Below are 21,308 nucleotides of genomic sequence, written 5' to 3'. Positions count from 1 at the left end.
AGATGCATGCATGTGTATAATGTTGTCATAGTCTAGAAGACTAGTTTTTACACGTGCATGCTCGCACACTCCACACTGCAGAAGAGATAGTTTAGCTCTGAGAATATCTAGTGAATGTACAGTGGACGTTTGTGCAGAAATAACTGCTGCAGCTCCTCCAGACCAACAGAGGTTTCCCGTGTCTCCGCAGAGAGAAACGTTATCGTCTCCGACCAAAACTCCGGCGTCTCCCCTGTTCCCTCCGACCGCGGTCGGGAGGCTGAAGCAGGAAAAGCCAACACTAGGATCAGCACACTAGGATCAGCATTGATTCATGGAGAGACCTTCGTCTGGTCAGCTAACATTACTGCCAAGCAGCTGAAATATAGAGTGATATTGTACTTTTAGCTGACGTGTGTCTCCTCACTGTTTTGAGCGATGCTTGTTCATGTCTATGTAGAGTGAGAAGGAGCGCGAGCAACAGGACGCTGACTTTCGTTGACTTAACGGCCACAGGTGTCGCTGTTAACAAGACATTTCAGATTTTTACAAACAGTCCCTTTAACATAATAATAGTTTGTGCTGGAGCATATCAATGGCATAACTATACTACACTGATAACTATAGTAATAGGGTAATTGGTATATCATAGTCATGTACTGAGCAGAACACTGTCCAAACTATTACATCACCTTTTATATGTGTTTTTAAAACTGTTCTCAAAAACACTTCCAAAAAGAGAAAGTTGACCAGCAACACTCAGAAGGACAGGACGCAGCAGCAATCTACCTACAGATCAATAGATTATTGATCTGTCCGGCTGTAGAAGATTTCCTTTATTGGAAGGCGACACACGACTGTTTGCCTTGTGTACTATATTCACAGGTAAAAAAGACAACACTGCCGAATTCCAGTCCTGCTCTGCTCCAGGTTAGCTCAGCTTGCACTGATAAAACATTTACTACCACCTTGTATAACCTCAAACAAAGCTACACAGTACTACTGAGGGTGCATTAAACAGACTGACAGCACTATCGTCTCTCTCTTGTATTTCTAATGACTGATTATAAAATGTTTTCATTGTTTGTATCTTGAAGAAGTGATGCTGATCCGAGCAGGTCTCCCTTGGATAACACATCCCTGATCTCCACGGGAGCAGTCTTGCCGAGTAAAACTTAAATTGAATCACAAAAATAAACTAATTAGTTAATCAGCACATCTTGAGAGCATCACAGGTCTCATTATCTGGATTCTTGCTTTCATAAACATGCATTGGAGATGTAGCACATGACCACAGAGGTTTAATTAATTAGATTCCAAAAAGAGCTTTTAATATTCTAACTTGCAACAAATCGGCCAGCTATACCATGCCTTATTTGTGGTTATACAGGTCCGCCATGCATGCTTACCTCATTAAACAAAAATACGCACTCAGTCTGCAGAAAGTGTTTCCGGCATGAGGCCCCAACAAAGGAACTGCAGACACGGTTTAGTCGGGTGTTGTGTCTGTGGAGCCAAAATAATCCTCCCCATCAGGTCCGGAGATCAGGCCATTTGGTGTCAGAGCATGTGTCTGTTACTTGAATGCATAATGTACCCATTCACATCAGTGTGTGTGTACAAGCCATGCTTGAGTATGCCATACACACACACAGATGTGCCTTTGTGGGTAGTTATCGCCGACTAATGACGAATCACTGTGTGAAATACATATTGCAAAAAAATGAAAAAGTATCCTGCAGTTTGATGAAATGCTCACTAGATGGTGGTGTTTTGATATACATCGAACTGCCCCTGTTAACCAGACATTCACATGTGGATCCTATTGAATTAATGCAGGTTGCTTTTTGTCAGATCACAAAAACCCTATCCACTATATCATTCTTTCTGGTTGAGTATGCTATCATTACCACTCCTCTTCTACCAACAACTCCTCTACTTAATATGAAATGATGTCTTTCCAATATATTGGTATCATTATTATTGCTAAGTACTACCAACCTCAATAAGCACTGGTTGCTGTACATCTGACACATAATTAGTTTTCAATTCTCTAAATATAATCAGATACTTTGTGTACACAATCTCACTCTTAATTATTGTCTTTGTACTTCTGTAAAGACCGTATATACAGCACATTCAGACAAAGCCTAATTGGTTGAGGCAACAAAAGAAATACCATAAATAATTTCTATATGAATATTATCTAACCAGTGTAAAGACGGAGACATATGGCTGGCTCTTTTTTCTCCCTGTGTGTCATTAAATTCTCCATGGGATGCAGGATAATTAAGAATAAGCTGTAAGAAACAGACGCTGATAGCATGCTCCCACTGAGAAATTCAATAAACTGACGATAACACACACACACACAGCTATCTGATCTAGCTAACAGAGTTGTTTTATGAACGTGTGTGTATAAATTGGTATCAATTCAGTTTGAGAGGCTCCTCAGTGAAACCTACATAGACATACTTTTGCATTTTGTGTGTTTAAAGCTAGAGTTGGTAATCAAAAACATTGTATGTTATATTTGTTGAATTTCTCTTCAGATCCCGACAGTAATTAATAAATCAAAAGCTCTGACGGAAAAAGAAAGAAACATCCGGTGTCATTTCAGGCTACCTGCCTGCTCACCTGCATGCACGACATGACGGCTCCTTTCAAGTGAAGCCAAGACGTCTGGTTCGCCCCCTGGTGGCTGGCTGCAGTATAGCTCATAAGTCCCGCCTCCTCCACGTCAGCAGATGGGACATGGGCCAAACTAAAAAGTGTAAGTACACGTCAAATCCATTTTTCCCAAAGATGATTTCTGTCATTTCAGGTAGTTCTCATCAGGCTTTAATGAGTTATGTGAGCCTATAAAAAGGGGGTGAGACGTCATGATTGAGTCATGGGTGAGTCTTGCTCGCAGACAAGCTGCGGGGTCAGTGTATCTTTTGGTCATTCGATTTTCCTTTCACAAAAGGATATTAAAATACAAAAAATGAGTGGTTATTTGATTTTTATTTGAAATACAAGGCGTTTTTCTTTATCAGGGTCAAAAAGGGATGAACTAAACTTAAAAAAAACAGGTTGATTTTCATTTTCTATTTCTAAAAACAAAAACAAAAATTAAAAAAAATTAAGTTTTTTCATATTCTGCGATCAGAAGTTGCGTAAAAGCGCGTATGAGGACGGTGCTGTGTATGAGAGAAAAAAAAGGTACAGAATATGAAAAAAATGGCGTTTTTTCGTTTCTGTCTTCTAGTGATTTTATTTTTTGTTTTTAGAAATAAAAAATGAAAATCAACCCGTTTTTTTAAGTTTAGTTCATCGCTTTTTGACCCTGATAAAGAAACACGCCTTGTATTTCAATTTAAATTTTTGTATTTTAAAATGAAAATCAAATCTAATTTTTTATATTTTAATATCCTTTTGTGAAAGGAAAATTGAATGACCAAAAGATACACTGACCCTGCGGCCAATTGGTTCGGACGGGTGACCTCGATACCGCGGCTCCACCATCACAACTGCACAGACTCCAAATGACGTCAAAATCTCGAGATGGCAGTTTCCGTACCCATGATATTTTGGCTTCACTTCTGTTCAGTGGGAGGAAGTGGTCGTCCATCTTTATACACATTCTATGGTACTAACAGTAGCCATGTTCACTGATCATTTTGGGGAGTGTCTTTGGTGGGAGACTTTAAGGGACGGACTGAGAAAGAGGGTTTTTCGGTTGGATAATTTCTATCTTCTTGGTTTCTCAAGATTATCAACCCTAGATTTACCAGTATATTTAATTATCATGTCATTGTTGATATCTATTTCTGTAAGTGATCCATCAGTCAAATGTGGTTGTTCGTATAGCTAGAATATTTGAATGAGGTTAAATCAGTTTATCCCCTTCCTGATGCCTTATGTTATGTTAAGATGGCAGTGGGCAAAACAACATGCAATGACACCAATGAAACCTCGAATACAGTACATTCACTTGTGTGTAGTACAGATGTGGATCCAGCAACGGGTTGTTGCAGTTTTTGCAGTTTTGGTGACCAGAGGTGTAATCTGGAAAAGGGGCTGGAGCAGCATCAGTACATTGAAGGTAGGGGGAATATTTTATCAGCTGACAGTTTGCTAATGGGCTGGGAGGGGCTGGGAGGGGCGGAAAACTGCTCTTTCCCAGGAAGCTACATGATTATACAGCATCAAGATCTGCTTCCCAAGGGCAGATGGTCTACCTTTTTTGATCTGAGTGCAGATTTTAGAATATAATTATATCTTTTTAGTTTAGTTTTATGAAAAATTAAACGTGTGTTAATTAATATGATATCACAGAAGATGGACTTTATTAAATAGATTGAGAATGAGCTTGTCTGCTGCTATCTTTATCTTTATCAAGACTTTCTTACCTGCCACAGAAGAAGAGGAGCTTTGTGCTCATTGGCTAAAGCTTCTGTCATCTCTTCTCTGCTAAATGGTGGAAAACTAACAAATAATGATCTATAAAGATGAATGTTATGCCTAATGAGCGAAAAAAAGAGACAAGAAGGAACATTGGTGTGACCTTTTCAAGATGGACGGCTCTGAAAATGGACAAAAGAGAAGCCAAGGGGGACAGCTGACTGACCAGATGAATTACTACATTAAAGCTAGAGTTGGTAATGTCCTTCAAAAACATTCTTTGTAATATTTGTTGAAATTCTCTTTAGATCCTGACAGCATTAATCAAAAGATCTGACAAAAAAGAGAGAATAAATCTGATATCTGTGGCTGTCGCAGGACTGTAATATACCCGTCCGATTGGACGGCCTGACTGTCTACCTGCCTGCCTATCTACCTACCTACCTGCCTGTCTACCTACCTACCTGCCTGTCTACCTACCTGCCTGCCTGTCTACCTGCCTACCTGCCTGTCTACCTACCTGCCTGCCTACCTGCCTGTCTACCTGCCTGCCTGTCTACCTACCTGCCTGCCTGTCTACCTGCCTGTCTACCTGCCTGCCTGTCTACCTACCTACCTACCTGCCTGTCTACCTGCCTGCCTGTCTACCTACCTACCTGCCTGCCTGTCTACCTACCTGCCTGCCTGTCTACCTACCTACCTACCTGCCTGCCTGTCTACCTGCCTGCCTGCCTGTATACCTGCCTGCCTGTCTACCTACCTGCCTGCCTGTCTACCTGCCTGCCTGCCTGTCTACCTGCCTGCCTGCCTGTCTACCTGCCTGCCTGCCTGTCTACCTGCCTGCCTGCCTGCCTGCCTGCCTGTCTACCTACCTGCCTGCCTGTCTACCTGCCTGCCTGCCCATCTACCTGCCTGCCTGCCTGTCTACCTACCTGCCTGCCTGCCTGCCTACCTGCCTGTCTGTCTACCTACCTGCCTGCCTGTCTACCTGCCTGCCTGCCTGTCTACCTGCCTGCCTGCCTGTCTAACTACCTGCCTGCCTGTCTACCTGCCTGCCTGCCTGTCTACCTGCCTGCATGCCTGTCTACCTACCTGCCTGCCTGTCTACCTGCCTGCCTGCCTTTCTACCTGCCTGCCTGCCTGTCTACCTGCCTGCCTGCCTGCCTGTCTACCTGCCTGCCTGCCTGTCTACCTACCTGCCTGCCTACCTGCCTGCCTGTCTACCTACCTGCCTGCCTGCCTGCCTGTCTACCTACCTGCCTGCCTGTCTACCTGCCTGCCTGCCTTTCTACCTGCCTGCCTGCCTGTCTACCTACCTGCCTGCCTGTCTACCTGCCTGCCTGCCTGCCCGTCTACCTGACTGCCTGCCCGTCTACCTACCTGCCTGCCTGTCTACTTGCCTGCCTGCCTGCCTGTCTACCTGCCTGCCTGCCTGTCTACCTGCCTGCCTGCCTGTCTACCTGCCTGCCTGCCTGTCTACCTGCCTGCCTGTCTACCTACCTGCCTGCCTGTCTACCTGCCTGCCTGCCTGCCTGTCTACCTGCCTGCCTGCCTGTCTACCTGCCTGCCTGCCTGTCTACCTGCCTGCCTGTCTACCTACCTGCCTGCCTGTCTACCTGCCTGCCTGTCTACCTACCTACCTGCCTGCCTGTCTACCTGCCTGCCTGCCTGTATACCTGCCTGCCTGTCTACCTACCTGCCTGCCTGTCTACCTGCCTGCCTGCCTGTCTACCTGCCTGCCTGCCTGTCTACCTGCCTGCCTGCCTGTCTACCTACCTATCTGCCTGCCTGTCTACCTACCTGCCTGCCTGTCTACCTGCCTGCCTGCCCGTCTACCTGCCTGCCCGTCTACCTGCCTGCCTGCCTGTCTACCTACCTGCCTGCCTGTCTACCTGCCTGCCTGTCTACCTACCTGCCTGCCTGTCTACCTGCCTGCCTGTCTACCTGCCTGCCTGCCTGTCTTTGGTCACTCTGCCCGTGCACTCATTGCAGAGTCTCCCATAAGCTGCTAGCTTGACTGTTGTGAGTACTAACACTCCCCAGGGAGGCCTGAAGGGACGGACTAGATTGAAGGACTTATGGGGCTAGTGCTGCTAGATACTTCCATTGGAAGAGTTGGGCTGGGTTTTTCGGTTTAATCATTTTAAAAATCTAATGTACTCTTGCTCGTCTCTCAAGATTTCTAACCCAGCTTCAATTGATAATCATTGAGTCCAAGAAGTGTCACATTAGTTGTTTTGAGGGTGAGTAGGGACTCTCTGTAAAACACATGGATTAAGTTATTGAAACTTAAAAAAAAAAAAAAAAAAGGTACTCAGGCATGCATACGACATTCCTCAAATAATAATCTGCAGATTAAATGTGCATACCAGATCTGGTATCATCCAGGCAGCAACCCAGGTCAACCCAGGTCTGAGAAGTGAAGCCAGTGCAGAAGAGCCTTAAACCTGCATTCTTTCTACCAGCCAGCAGGGGGCGACTCCTCTGGTTCTATAGAAGTCTATGAGAAAAGGAGCCTACTTCTCTCTTGATTTATTACCTCAGTAAACATTGTAAACATGAGTTTATGGTCTCAATCACTAGTTTCAAGTCTTCTTCAATACAGCATGATGTTCATTTAGTAAATGATGGTCCCATTTAGAGTCAAATAGACCATAAAGCAGGGAATGCTTTAGGGCGGGGCTACCTTGTGATTGACAGGTCGCTACCACGGCGTTGTCCGGTCTGGGAGTTGTCCGTGTTTACGACATAGAACTTTAACCCTTTCATAGTGTGTTTTCAGTTTATGAAAGTTAATTATAACATTTTCGGTCACCTACATGTTTTATTCAGTGTTTGGTTGTACTTAGCTCCACCCTCTCGTGTCACGTCTGGTTGCAAAAAACCAAGATGGCGATGGCCAAAAAAACGAAATGGCGACGGCCAAAATGCCAAACTCAAGGCTTCAAAACGGCAGTCTACAAAGCAATGGGTGACGTCAGTGTGACTACGTCCACTTCTTATATACAGTCTATGGTGTAATCTAATGGCTATCACGGATTAATCAAGTGAAAAAGAAGATTCATCTTACAAGCAGTCAAAGACGACATTATTAAGTATCTCTATAGTCTTTGCTTTGTAGTGAGACTCTGTAGAGTGGTGATTTCTTGTCTGCTCTTATGTTTGTCACTGGCTGCAGATTCACTAAAGATAAGATCTCGCTCTGACACGCAGCCAAACTGATGTTGTGGTACAAGCTTTGAATTGGCTTAGCGCTCTGCGTTGCAAGGTTATGTGGAAGGGAGGGACAATTAATGGCTCAGTGCCTGAGAGAGTAAGCCTACACTACATGGTGATTGCTTCCTTCCTCTCTTCACCTCAGCACCTCCTCTTCTTCACCCTCCATGGATCCCTCCCTCCTCACGCTCCTCCCCTCTGTGTGTACCTCATAAATCACCATCTGCAGTACATGTGTTTTGTGTAAGGCGGACACACTCGCAGAAAATGAGAACGAGAAATTGAGAATGAGATAAGAGACACTTGGCGAGGTAATGAAGAAGCCAATTTCTTCTTCCCTCATGTACCTTCCTTCCTCCTGGCTCTGTTGCTCGCTCACTTGCTCGCTCACTCCCTGAGCTGCTACGCGGACTCCGTCATCAAAACACACAGTGAGGCGTGCTGGCTTGCTCACACTCTGTAGCTTGTGGACACACACAGTCACACACACACAGTCTCACACTGGAGCCAGCAGTCAAGATGCAGCAGCAAGAGAGCATGTCTTCTGATTCCCTGTCAGGTAAATGCAAAATTAGATGTGTTTCTCTGTCAGTCCTCCCTTTTCCTGCATCATTATCCATCTTGTTTCCCCTCCTTTCACTGTTAAATGACACATTTTCTCTCTCTTGTTTCCCTGGCTCCCTCTCTGTATCCATCTGTCCATGTTCCTTCTTCTTTTCCTCTTATGTATACCCATGAGTACACGTGTTGTGCTATAAGAGGTGATAACCACGATGATTGTTATTGTAGAAAAACAGGAGGTGTACCTTTTTCCATATGGCAGCGCCGGACGGAGTACATTAAGGTGGAGTAGCTCCTGCTACTACAACTGCCTCACACCCAAAGCACAGCTGTGCAAGTACATATGGACCAGAGTATATTGCATTCTTCTGACCTAGTTACAATGACAAAGCTTGTGCTACTTTCGCTGGCATCCTTGTTTTCCTCTAACTTACACCGTGTGTATGTTTGTGTCGATTGTCATAATGTAGTTTTGAGTGTCCTCCTCTGGAGATACGGCACAGTTTGCATGCTGGAAATACAGTTCATATATGACATTTAAAAAGTGAGCGATCAAAGCAAGTGGCTTGGTTTGTTGAATGGTGGAGGAGTCTGTTGGTATGTGCTGTGGTTGGCCTGGGGAGGCTGATAGTTGTCCTTGGTGATGGAGACGATCCTGCCGGGTTTCGACCTGGGAACTAGTCTTTGCACACGTCTTTCATTAGTTATGTAATTCATTTGATTGGAACCGGTAAAGTGTTATCCTGGGAGGTAAAAAAACAAAATCATTGCTGATCAGGTTTACTTTGATTTATACTAACTGAATGCTGGGTTAAACCATACTGGTGAGGATTATGGCGTTTCAAATCAGGAATATGAGAAGAACTTTTTGTCCTCTCGTTGCACAGCATCAGAACTCATTAATTCTTCTCAATGTGAACCGGAAAACTACAAAATCCTGAAAGCAGCGAGTAATGAGACTTTAAATGGTGAAGGGAAACAATTTAATTTTGACTTCATTTCAACTCTGAATGACTCTGGAGATTAACAACTAAAATTCATTAAAGGGCTTTTTATTCATCAGCCATATTATTCAAAAAGTAAACACCTCCCTGACTGGGCTTTTATTTATGTATTAATGGTGTTTCTTTCAGGGAGGTTCAGGGGGATCATATCCCAGCATTCTTTGGGCAGAAGGAAAGGAAATCAGATCATTATAACATGAAAGATATACAGTATTTATTCTTGCATGGTTTTGGATTGTGATAGGAAACTCTGACAAGCACACAACCTCCATATTTGTGCAAGCCGCAGTAATGCCGATGAAAGAGTGGTGACATTTTCTCTGCAAGACCAACTTGAAACCATGAGGTTGAAACTGTCATCTAATTCTGATGGCCTTTTTTATTTAACTTTAAATAAACAAACTATGATATGATATCTTACGAAAAGTTATTCCTCTTTTTTCGTGCATTCCCCTACGAATATCCAGCAACACGAGCGATCAGTGTTATCAGTGTTCCAGTGCAGAACCTATTGTTTAGGCAACAAAACTACTTGGTTAGGTTCAGGAAAAGATCATGGTTTGGGTTAAAGCAAAGAACGAATATTGCCGAGAAGTAAAAGTCAATTATTTGTTCCATCAGCGCCCTGCAGCAAAGCTACGCTTCCGCCATTTTGGACTGAAAGCGACTACCGGACGCCAGTAAAACGTCCGCCTACAAAGTGCCGTACAAAAGTAAAACTAAATGATTTCTATTCTATAGTCAGATTCTACAGAAATAGCCTGTGTTGAAATATAAAATATTATAAATATAATAAGCGTTTTCAGTCCAAAATGTCGGCTGTTGTCAAAAATAACACCAGAGTTTTGTCTCTTTGCTTCTATACTCTTTGGTTAAAGTGCGTATATTTGAACTACTTGGAACTATAGGAAAAGTTCATGGGTTGGGTTGAAATAATTAGCCTGCGTTTGTTACATAAAATAACTACATTTGTAACTTAGGTGGCGTTAGTTAGGTACCTAAGTTAGGTAACAAAAGTACAGTAAAATAAGTCACAATGATGTAGAATAAGAAATGAGACGGACTGTTTATGGCGTGCAGGTGGGGAGGTGGTTGGGTCCAACAGATACAGGACTTTCAACCAGGAGACCTGAGACCGGTGTTTTATGAGCTACGTTACTGACATGTTTTACTTATGTTACCTTGTTTCTAAACATATTGTACTTAGTTTACGTGCTTATTTTAAGGCCAACCAATTCAATTCAATTCAATTCAATTCAATTCAAATCACTTTATTTGTCCCCGAGGGGCAATTGTAGAGGCTCGTAGAGTAGTACAATAAACAACACAATACAGGAACATTTTAAACATCATGAAAGTTAAAAATAATGATACTAATACAGTAATAATACTAGTAAAATACTTAAAATAGTGCAAAATAGTGCAGTATACACAGTATACGGTACATATGGATATAAAAAACGGATGAATGAAAAAGCAATCCAGGGCCGAAGCAATGTGCAAGTCTGTGTGTGTGTGTGTATGTGTGTGAGGGAAAGTGTGTGTGTGTGTGTGTGTGGGGTGAGTAGAGGGACAAGGATGGTTGGGAGTTGAGGAGCAGGACAGCCTTGGGGACAAAGGTGTCCCTTCTCCTCTGTGTCCTGCAGCCTGGGCAGCGAAGCCAGCGTCCTGAGGGGAGCCACTCAAATGCAGGGAACAGGACGTGTGAGGGGTCCTGTAAGATCCTGCCGGCTGACCTTAACATCTGCTGCTCGCATAGGGTGGAGAGAGCTCTAACAGGAAGTCCAATAATCTTGGAGCAGACTTTGACTGTGCTCTGCAGGCGGTTTCTATTCTGAAGGCTAATGGAGTAGAACCAGCAGGTGATGGAGAATGTCATGATGCTCTCAATTAAGGAGTAGTAGAAGGTTGTGAGGATGTCTTTGCTGACCCCAAAAGAGTTGAGCTTCCTCAGGAGATATTGCCGCTGCTGGCATTTTCTAAGGATCTCCTCTGTGTTGGAGGCAAATTTCAGCAGGTTATCAAAGATTGTGCCCAGGTACTTATACTCCACAACAGTCTCTACAGGCTTCCCGTGGATAGTAGTGGTGACTGCCGCAGCCAGATCTCTCTGCTTGTTGGAGAACGTCACTACCATCTCCTTGGTCTTGTTCACATTCAGTTCCAGGCAGGAGTTGTCACACCACTCCACAGACTCATTAAGAGCTGAGCTGCGGTGCTGTGAGGGGCCTGAAAGCAGAGACAGGAGGACTGTGTCATCTGCGAACTTGACCATGTGACAATTTGGCTGGTCGGACCTGCAGTCATCAGTGTAGAGGATGAAGAGCAGAGGTGAGAGGACACAGCCCTGCGGGGAACCAGTTGAAGTGTGTGAGATGTCGGAGAAGGTGTTGTTGACCAGCACTTTCTGTGACCTGTTGGTGAGAAAGTCTATTATCCACAGGATTAGTCGGTCATCTAGGTGAAAGCGGGTGGTGAGTTTCTCAGCAAGAATGTGTGGCTGCAGAGTGTTGAATGCCGAGGAGAAGTCTGCGAACAGGAGTCTGGCTGTAGTGTTGGGGGATTCCAGATGCTTATGGATGGTGTCTATGATGAATGCTTTTGCGTCCTCCACCCCTTTGCCTGTGCGATATGCAAACTGGAGTGGGTCCATCTGTGAGTCTGTTGCCTCGATGATGTGATTTTTAATGACCCTCTCCATAGCCTTCATCACAAGAGAGGTGAGGCCTGAGGTCATTCAGGACGTTGGTAGTGCCCTTCTTTGGTATGGGAATAACTGTGGAGTTTTTCCACAGCTGGGGGACTATGCTGCTGACCATGGAGCTCTGAAACAGGAGCTGTGACACGCCCCCCAGCTGCTCAGCACAGTGCCACAGGGTACGGCCACAGATGTTATCTGGCCCAGGTGCTGTGTTCACTTTGGTCTTCTTGAGGGCTCTCACCACATCCTCTGTGTTTATGATGAGGGCAGAGTCACCAGGTTTGAGTGTGGAGATGGTTGCATCTAGCTGGGTGCTGCTGTCTGTCTCAAATCTGGTGTAGAAGGAGTTGAGGTCATTAGGGAGAGATGCTGGATTGCTGCCTGCAACCTGAACGGGCTTGCGGGTGGTGGAAGCAGTGTTCACAGCTGCCATGTTCTTGAGACCCTGCCAAGCTGAGCGGAGGTTCCCTCGCGTAAATGTTTGCTCCACTTTGTCTTTATATTTCAGTTTGGCTCTTTTAATGGCACGCTTGACCTCTCTGTTGACCTCCTTTTTTCAGTCTCAAAGCCAGTGTAGAAGACTCTTTTTCTCTTGTTGAGGATTTCCTTAAGTTCTTTAGTCACCCAAGGTTTATTGTTGGGGAAGATTGTAACCTTTTTGGTGGGAATGATATTGTCCACACAGAAGGAGATGTATGATGAGACCGTGTCCACTTGCTCATTGATGTTGCTGGACGGGGCTATGAGGTTATTCCAGTCAGTGACTTCAAAGCATCCTTGTAGCCTGTCAATGCTGTCATTGGTCCACTGTTTGATGGTTTTAATTACCTTCTCTGTCCTCCTCACAACCGGCGAGTAGGCCGGTGCAAGCAGTATGGAGAGGTGGTCAGCACAACCAAGGGGGGGGGGGGGCAATGGGTCTGTATGCGTCTGGGACTGAACCATAGCATTTATCCAGTGTCTTCCCCAGGCGGGTGGCACAGTTGACATATTGGTAAAAACCCTTTAAAAATCTGTCGGCTGAGCAATGGTTAAAATGACCCAGGATGAATTTGGGGGAGTCCAGGGATATGAGTTCAAGTCTATCTAATGTTCTCTTGATGTGCTCTATGGCTGTGGTTGCATTAGCTCTGGGGTGAATGTGGACCAAAATTAAAAAGAGCTGTGGGAATTCCCTGGGGAGGTAGAAAGGGCGAAGGGAAACAGCCAAAAGTTCGATGTCAGTGGTGCACAGCTTCTCCCTGACGATCACCGTAGAGCACCAGCGTGTGTTTACATAGAGGCAAACGCCACCGCCATGTTGTGTACCAGTGAGCTCATTATCTCGGTCAAGTCTTATGGGGTTCCCGAAGCCATCTATATGCAGAGTGTCATCGTCGTCATTCCTATTCAGCCACGTTTCAGTGAATGCAAGAATGGAGGCGGTCCTGTACTCATATAAATGATTTACGTTAGCTTGTAGTTCGTCTGTTTTATTGCGCAGGGAGCGCACATTAGCTAGGATGACTTCTCCCTTCTGGTTCCCTTCTTCTTGTTGTGAGAAGAATCCCCTTGGTTGGAATACTTGCATTGTATTTCCTCCAGGAACTTCTCTGTAGCAATAGCTTGGTGGGAGTGAAGTCATAGATGCAGCAGAAAATCTCTGGAGTATGTGACTCGCAGGCTGTCAGAGGGGTTGAGTCCAGTTGTTAAGCAGAACACATACTCCAAAAGGAGCAGAAGCATCAGTGACCAAACAAATCTTCTGCTATCCATGCCGCCGGGTAGTGTCCCCGAGCAGTTTTATAATCCACAGTGAGCGGTCGTGGCAGGCAAACAGAGGAAGCGGAGACGAAAAATAGCCGAGCACGAGAAAAACCTCGTCAAAAAAGTTTAAGACTGCAACGTAAGCAGCCAAACGTCAACCACAATATCCAGAAGGATATAACGTAACACGAGCGATATATACAATAAATAACAGACTGATAGATAAAAGAAAACTACTCTCCGAGCCGACCGGTCACCGCACGAGCAGTGACCAGGAAGCATCAGTCTATCAAGACATCAAGAACAAGATATTTTTACAAAACCTAACTAAGTGGTTTTGTTGCTTAAACCTAAGTGAGTGTTTTTACTGCACCTTCATGCACGTGTAATATTTATGTCTCGGCGAAATTACTTAGTTAGCAACAAAAATACTGTACTTGGTTAGGCCTTAGAAAAGATCATTGTATGGGTTAAAATAAGTAGCCTATGTTTGTCAGATAAAATAAGTATGTTTTACGTAACTGCCGTTAGCGGAGTACGGAAGTTACGTAACAGAACAATGGTAAAATCAGTCAACATTGACTTGGTTTCACACGGGATATGAACAGCGGTGTCTCCTGGGTAAAAGTCCTGTGCTTGTTTGTGGACTCTGTCGCTCTTTATACTACGTCACCTGACTTCTTTAGCGGCAGCGCTACATGTCCTGGCTCATGATTACGTGGGTTATATACTGTACGAATTACAGTGCATTACTTTTCGTAGGAATGAGTACGAACAGTGGATGAGAACAGCCTGGATACTTTTTCCAGAACTGGGATGCAAAGTGCACAATGCATATTTTACCATCTTGAATCAAAGAATACATACAAATGAATAGAAGATGGAAAATCTCACTGGCTTTCTCTCTCTTAGCATGCCACATGTGATGCAGTGAAGGGATTGTCTTCAATGTGTTCTAAAAACAGAAACCATGTGTTTGTTTGAATGACTAACAAAAATACTGAGTTTTAAATTGCAACTCCAACTTGCACTCTGGTATTTGGAGGAAGACAAAACCTCGTGTTGTTCTGGTTTCCATGGTGTTGTTCATGATTTACAGACACTTCAAACACCACTCCTGTTCTGACACCTCGCCTGTCACCCATCACCAGTTTCATGCGAGTTCCCGGGCGAAATCATTACCAGTATATCCTTCAGATCAGGTTGATTCACATCAACTCTGCTGCACTTCATCTGTGCACACACCAACAGCAGCAGCACAGCTCTGAGGTGATTGTGGTACAGATGCACTTCTTGCTTCGTGGGCTTCTTGGACAGATGGGCGTTATTAGTAGTGCAATCTCAGCGTGAACAAGAACAAGGCATAATTTCCCCCTTAAGTATATTGTATTGGCCTACAGCAGTGACAATAGCAGGTGGCAGGCAGGATTACATAAAGTGTGTGAGCGCGAGAGAGAAATGTGAAGGTTCACAAGGAGGTAAAGTGAAAACCACCAATAAAATGCCTTGTTTAATGTGTCAGAGAGGTAAACAACATGCATGCTCAGCCTCTTTTAGTTATGCATTCATGCTGCATGCTACTCTGGTTTCCTTTCTGATGACAATACATTTTTCTGATTGCCTTGGCACAGTTTCCACAACAGTTTGAATGTGCAAAATACTTAATCAAAGAGCAAAACTGCACAGAAAAGAACTGGCAACAAAACCTAAAAAAGTCCTAAAAGTATGAGCAGTAAACAAAAGACTCACACAGCTCTGGCAAAACCTTATATATGAGCATTGATGAAGCACACACAGAGCATGTTTACTCCACCAGTAGCTGCAAAAAACACATGAAGAAATCAAAGTAAAGTGGGTCTAGAGCTGAATTTGTGTGTGATAGACATTTTTCCCATTATTGATCCTCACACATCATGCCTGCATTTCACCCGGCCGCACCCAAACGGATTAGAGTCTGGGAGGATTTCTACTTTTCAGTAGTGCTCTACTCAAATGCAGCCATCAAATACATGAACATGAAAAATGTGTGTGGTTGTGGATAAGGTTAGAGTGAAGCAGCTCAGGTGTAACTGCAACTTATGCTCAGCTTTCCTCATACATGCCAGGACACCATTATCAATAACTGTCCAACAAAGTTTGAAAAATATGCAAGATTGTATACGGATGTATCAGTGCGGTCGCACTAGGTGGCGTATAAATGACACGGTAATTCACAAGTCATTTTGCGTGCAATAAGAGCGTCGTTCTTGCTTTTGGCGTGTCATTTGTACGCCATGTAGTCTGTACTGACTGCAATCCGCGATAATATGCTACACTCAGAGCTAGTGATGTAAAATAAAAATTGAGAGAGACAGCTTATGGGGGCCGGTAGGGGGAGGTTCAACAAACACAGGGCTTTTAACCAGGAGACCGGTGTTTCTGTCCCAAAGTATTATTTTGAAGTTAGTTATATTTGTGACGTGTTTTCTGTAGTTACATTACGTTGTTTCTGTACGTATTCTAAGCCCAATCATGGTGTTTTTCTTAAACCTAACCAAGAGGTTTTGTGGTTTAGACCTAACTGTGGCTGTTACCGTAGTTTTGTTGTGTGGTGTACAAATGACACGCGAAAAGGCTAAAATGCGTTCTCATGACACGCAGAATGTCCTTATAATGTTGTGTTATTTATACACCTTCCCATGAGACCAGGTTGGATGTATATGAAACTGTACAGCTATGAACTTTAGATTTCAAAAAGAACACATTTGCACAAAAACAAAATCTCCTCTCATCCTTTTCACGACTACTCTGTTATAATGAGTAAAAAAAAATCCATCCTCTGCAAAAACAACATCAGGTTCCCCTTGTTTTCACGGGGACCCTGAAACAACACACAGGTCATCCACACTCCAAGAACTAATTCAAAGAATAACATAGATTCCAAGGATAGACCTTTTTAAAAATATGAAAATATTTTCTAGTTTTTCAAAATGACAGTTTGGACAGTTGATATATTAACACTGCAAGTTCAAATGCTGTAGTTTCAGCTCTCTGCTGCTTCTCCCGTCATAAAATAATCTAGAGACATTTAATTAAACACACCAATATTTGGTTTCATTCCTCTAACCTTGATTTTTAAACTTTTGTGGCTGTAAGACATCAAGGTTAAATGTCTGGAAAGGTGGAGAAAAACACAGGGCAATATATTTTTGATGTTTCTTCGTTAAAAAATTTAAATTTGGGGGGGTGCACTGTAACAGGAAATTAAGTTCAGACTTGTTGCATGATCAACATTTAATACAGTGAGGGTATATACACAAGTAAAGGAATAAAGGCATTGGGTGCTTTTAATTGGCACATATCACATCTAAATTGAGAATGCTGCAGGAACCAAGAGATAAAGGGAAAGCTGAGACTCTGGTTTGCCTTAAAGGTAGCAACATTGTCCTTTAAAATAACTGAAGCTTCCAGAGAGAAGGACCTATTGGTGAATCACAACAGGCTAAATAAAAACAAAAAGATGTTGGAGGGCAAAACTGCAGCAGGTGTCCTGGGACTACACAATATAAATTCTCAGCAAACTACAGGGTCCTTGAACACAACGTGGGTTTCTTCCCAGTAAAGCTGTAGCTCGTACTTCTCACTAAAAGGCATCTCACACAGTTATAAAAGGAAACTACACAACACAATGTTGAGACCAAAAGCCCAACACTGCCTGTGCTGAGCTCATATTGGAGCTACACAGGTGCAGCCTGATTGCCTGAGAAGAGAGGCGTCCACACGGCACCGGAGCCAGAATCTGAAAAAGGAAGAAAATGGATTATAATTATAAACACATTGGAGCAGTTTTGGAGAGAATAGATTGCCTGTTTAAAAACCCTTTCCTTTAGCACCAACAGTGTTTCCCCTTTTAGATAATCAGAAAGTATGATTGGCTTTCATTGTCTCCCTTAAATTTGAGTCAACTTTTGCATTATTTGCTTGATGCAAGAGTCCATAAATTATTAAACTAGATTCTGCCACAGTTTAAGGTGTAAACAACATTATTCACATGACTCTCTTGTGTCGTGAACTTGAATTTATTTCCAAATTATTGTTTGGTTTGCCAATTTCCTTTTAAGAATATATTTGATCACCCAAGAAACCATTTCTTTAGTTTGTGATATCACTGCATCTGGTGTCCAGATACAACTTAAGAGTACTTCCAATATTTAGGGGCCATTAATGGAGTCAAAGGGAAAGTCTTTAATGCAGCTTGATAAATAGTATTTGTTGTTCTTTTAGACAGCAGCACTAACACGATGGCAACATCACTATCATTTCTCAGCTAACTGTTGAATGAAGACTGACATTCAACTAAACCTTCCTCTTCATATATTCCTCGAGTATAGCAGCTGGGAAGATACAGCTGATAAACATCTGCTTCCTGACGAAGGGCCAGACAGATAATGTTCAACATCCTCCATTACACTCCAAAGTGTAGCACTGCCTACGCAACTCCCACTCACCAGCTAAGAGATAGGACTCTAAATCTGCTATTCAATCCAGATTCAAAATAAAAGGTGATTGGAGTTTACAGTCACAAAGCTACAAAATTAAAAATTTAAACTTCCTCTTATTGACCTGCTCTGAGCCCACTGTTTAGTGTTGGTATTCAGGTACCATCCTCCTGTTTCACTCTTGGTTTATAGCTTTTTTGTTGTTTTTTAGGATTCTTTTCCAAGTGCATTCAATCAGGCCTTTTGTTAAATCACACAAACAGGGACACAATGTTACTTGCAGACAGTGTTTTTCACATTTAGTTTTCACAGTCCAGCTCTTATTCAGAGAACTTAACAAACTTTGATATGTGTGTGCGTGAGTGTTACAGTACCACAACATTTAGCTTTATGATTTTAAGTCTTGAAGATTTTGTTCACATCTCCAATTCCACGGCCAAGCACAATATGCACATATCGGTCTTTATTTCATGCGTGACATTCTGTGACATTTTGGATTTCTTTAGAATTGTATAACCTTTTAATTTCTTGCTAAAATCTAACCTCTAAAATGAGATATAAACTGTCTCACACTGCATAATGTGGTGGTCATGTATGGTGACAATGAAATTAACTTCTGGCAATGTCACAACCCCAGGCTTTTCTTTAAGCATTTGCTCAAACTCCCTACTCTAGTCCCTGTATTTTAATATTATATTATATTATTTATATTTTACACAGTGAGACCAATACTGAGGAAATTCATATAAAACGTTTTGCTAGATTGTAGTTTGTAGAATTACTACCTTGTTATTGTTGATGTACCTGAATCTGAATATGTTATTTGGGAAAGAACACATAATGCAATGGAAGCAGATATGTCTTCTACCTGGAGTTGCTTCTTATTATTCGTGAGAAAACAAAGCCATGATTGACATATCTGTGTGTCAGTTATGTTTCTTCAAATCAATTCATATTGTGGACGGCAACGAGATGAAAATGCCCATTCTGTTTGCAACATTGGACTTTGATTTCACTAACTAGTCGTTTAATTTACGACTCGTTATTAAAAGTGATCGCTATTGTTCCTGTATTTATTATTACCCAAGTGGTGTTGTGCCATCTTGATCAGTGTGTATGAGACCTTATTGATTCTTTTCAAGAAACCTTTATAATATTGGACTGTCACAACATGTCCCTCTACTTTATACTGTGCTGTTTAGATGCAAACAGATTGTGTGGAGGGGGGGGGGGATGAAGGTCTGTATATGTCCTTCTATTGTCATTGGCTCTTGTTTGCTTTGAAACTCCTCAAGTCGTCTGTTGCCTGGGTTGTATCTGCACCAGCGTCGCCAAGACAACCTCCTGTGTGCTTTACAAGTATAGAAACAGTGATTCATGAACACATTCATATGTAGAATACAGATTTGTTTTTGATTGTTTCCTCACCTGACTGAGGGCTGCAACTGTAGATTGCATTTTAATTGATGACCAGAAGCTACAACTGTGCTCAGGCTTCATATTAATGCTGTGGGTGTCAGAAGAGACGGTTTCTTCTTTTTCCTGCTTGCTCCATTGTGCCATTGACTCTTTCACATAGAGTACTATTCTGGCCTCACGCCAGTAGTATCTTCAGGCTCCTAGAGCACATTTAATACTGCCGTCTCTTTGAGCCTGTTACTTGACAGCTATGGTTCAGTGACACACTTGAGTCTGCATGAGCTTAAATGAGTGGTTAGTTTAAAGCTATACACTATTGTAGAATCTCATCTCAGCATGTTATTATGAGATTACCAAACTCTTGTGCATTTGCAGCCCCTCTGTCTCTGTGTTACCTGCACCTCAAGTTGTGATTGGTGGCAGTGGTGTTTATTCGCTTGCGTGGCATTTCCAGAAAGCTCCTAGAGGAAGTTCAATCACCGTCTCTGCATGTGGGCTTACCTTGTGGCCTTTTGCCGCGTTGCTTTGTACAAGCAGAAAACAAGATGAAGCTTTCCATCAGCGGCGGTGTGAATCCTGGGGCTCTAAATCTCTCAAAGAGCATGCTGGTGTAGCCAGCAGCATATAGACAGGCAGGATTTATAACTTACCATTTAAATGGATGCATCTCTTCCTAAGTGCTTCTTCAGTGGGTTATGATGAGTGCATACCATCACCGATCATGGATATTAAACCAAAAATGACAGTTGAACGCCGTATTCAAAGTCATTTGCCTTATCAACTGGCATACCACTTATAAAATATGACACTGACTGGAACAAGAGTAAGTGAGAACGATGCTTTAGACTTCAGGAACACAGTGTGAATACAGAAGCAAGTAGTATGTAGAAGATCCAAGTAGGTTTTGGACTGTAACATCATATTATCCTGAGCTTGGCCTCAAGTCAGCGCTCAGTCAGTCTACAATGTGCACCCAAGCTACCGGAATACACGTTTTGTGTGCAGTCGGAAAAGCACAGGTATAACTAATAAAATAAATCATGGCTGTACTCCCAATTTATACATTTTATAAACATGATCATATACAGGTCATAATTCGCAAAATATGTGGATATTGTCTACATAAACCAGAGACTGTATAAGTGGACGTAGCCATCATGATGTCAGCATTGGTTTGTAGACCGCAGTTGCGAAGCCTAGAGTTCAGCACGAGTTTGGCACTTTGGTTGTCGCCATCTTGGTTTTTGGCCGTTGCCATCTTGGTTTTTGGATGTTGCTGGCTTGGTTTTTGGTCATTGCCATCTTGGTTTTTGGCCGTTGCCATCTTGGTTTTTGGATGTTGCTGGCTTGGTTTTTGGTCATTGCCATCTTGGTTTTTGGTCATTGCCATCTTGGTTTTTGACCGTTGCCATCTTGGTTTTTGGTCATTGCCATCTTGGTTTTTGGACATCGCCATCTTGGTTTTTGGATGTTGCTGGCTTGGTTTTTGGACATCGCCATCTTGGCTTTTATACGTCGTTTTTAATTACATTTTGAAAATTTAGTCAGATGGGTATTTAGGTGAGAAAAGTGTAGAATTGAATTCAATCTTCACCAGATATTCCAAACCTGTAAATCAGACTCCTGCAAATGTCTGATTGAGGTGAGCTGGGAAGCAGGAATCCATACCATGTGGGATGAGTCGTAGGTGTAAAGACTGTTTTGTGATGGCAAGTCTCTTATTTTCATAGCACTTGTGTGATACCCATGAACAAAACCTGAAATATCCAGAAAAAAAAGGTAGGTTATTGAATTTATAACCTCGCTAACATCTGTTTT

General features: G+C 42.9%; 1 protein-coding gene across 5 annotated transcripts in view; it reads left to right on the top strand.

The window, feature by feature from the left end:
* The first annotated feature begins 7,783 nt into the window (after positions 1–7,783).
* The window catches only part of dab2ipb (DAB2 interacting protein b), a 232,381-nt gene continuing 218,856 nt past the window's right edge, over positions 7,784–21,308 (top strand). For 3 of the 5 annotated variants that reach the window (XM_074616865.1, XM_074616864.1, XM_074616863.1), the window contains exon 1: positions 8,004–8,140. In XM_074616865.1, coding sequence (XP_074472966.1) covers positions 8,101–8,140 — 40 coding nt within the window. In that variant the 5' untranslated portion in view covers positions 8,004–8,100. Of the gene's footprint in view, positions 8,141–21,308 lie in introns of all 5 variants that reach the window. The other 2 variants (XM_074616866.1, XM_074616867.1) reach the window with 2 other exon arrangements.

Source organism: Sebastes fasciatus, chromosome 19 (genome assembly GCF_043250625.1).
Source record: "Sebastes fasciatus isolate fSebFas1 chromosome 19, fSebFas1.pri, whole genome shotgun sequence".
Taxonomy (NCBI): Eukaryota; Metazoa; Chordata; class Actinopteri; order Perciformes; family Sebastidae; genus Sebastes; species Sebastes fasciatus.
This window is presented reverse-complemented; position numbering and strand designations above follow the sequence as displayed.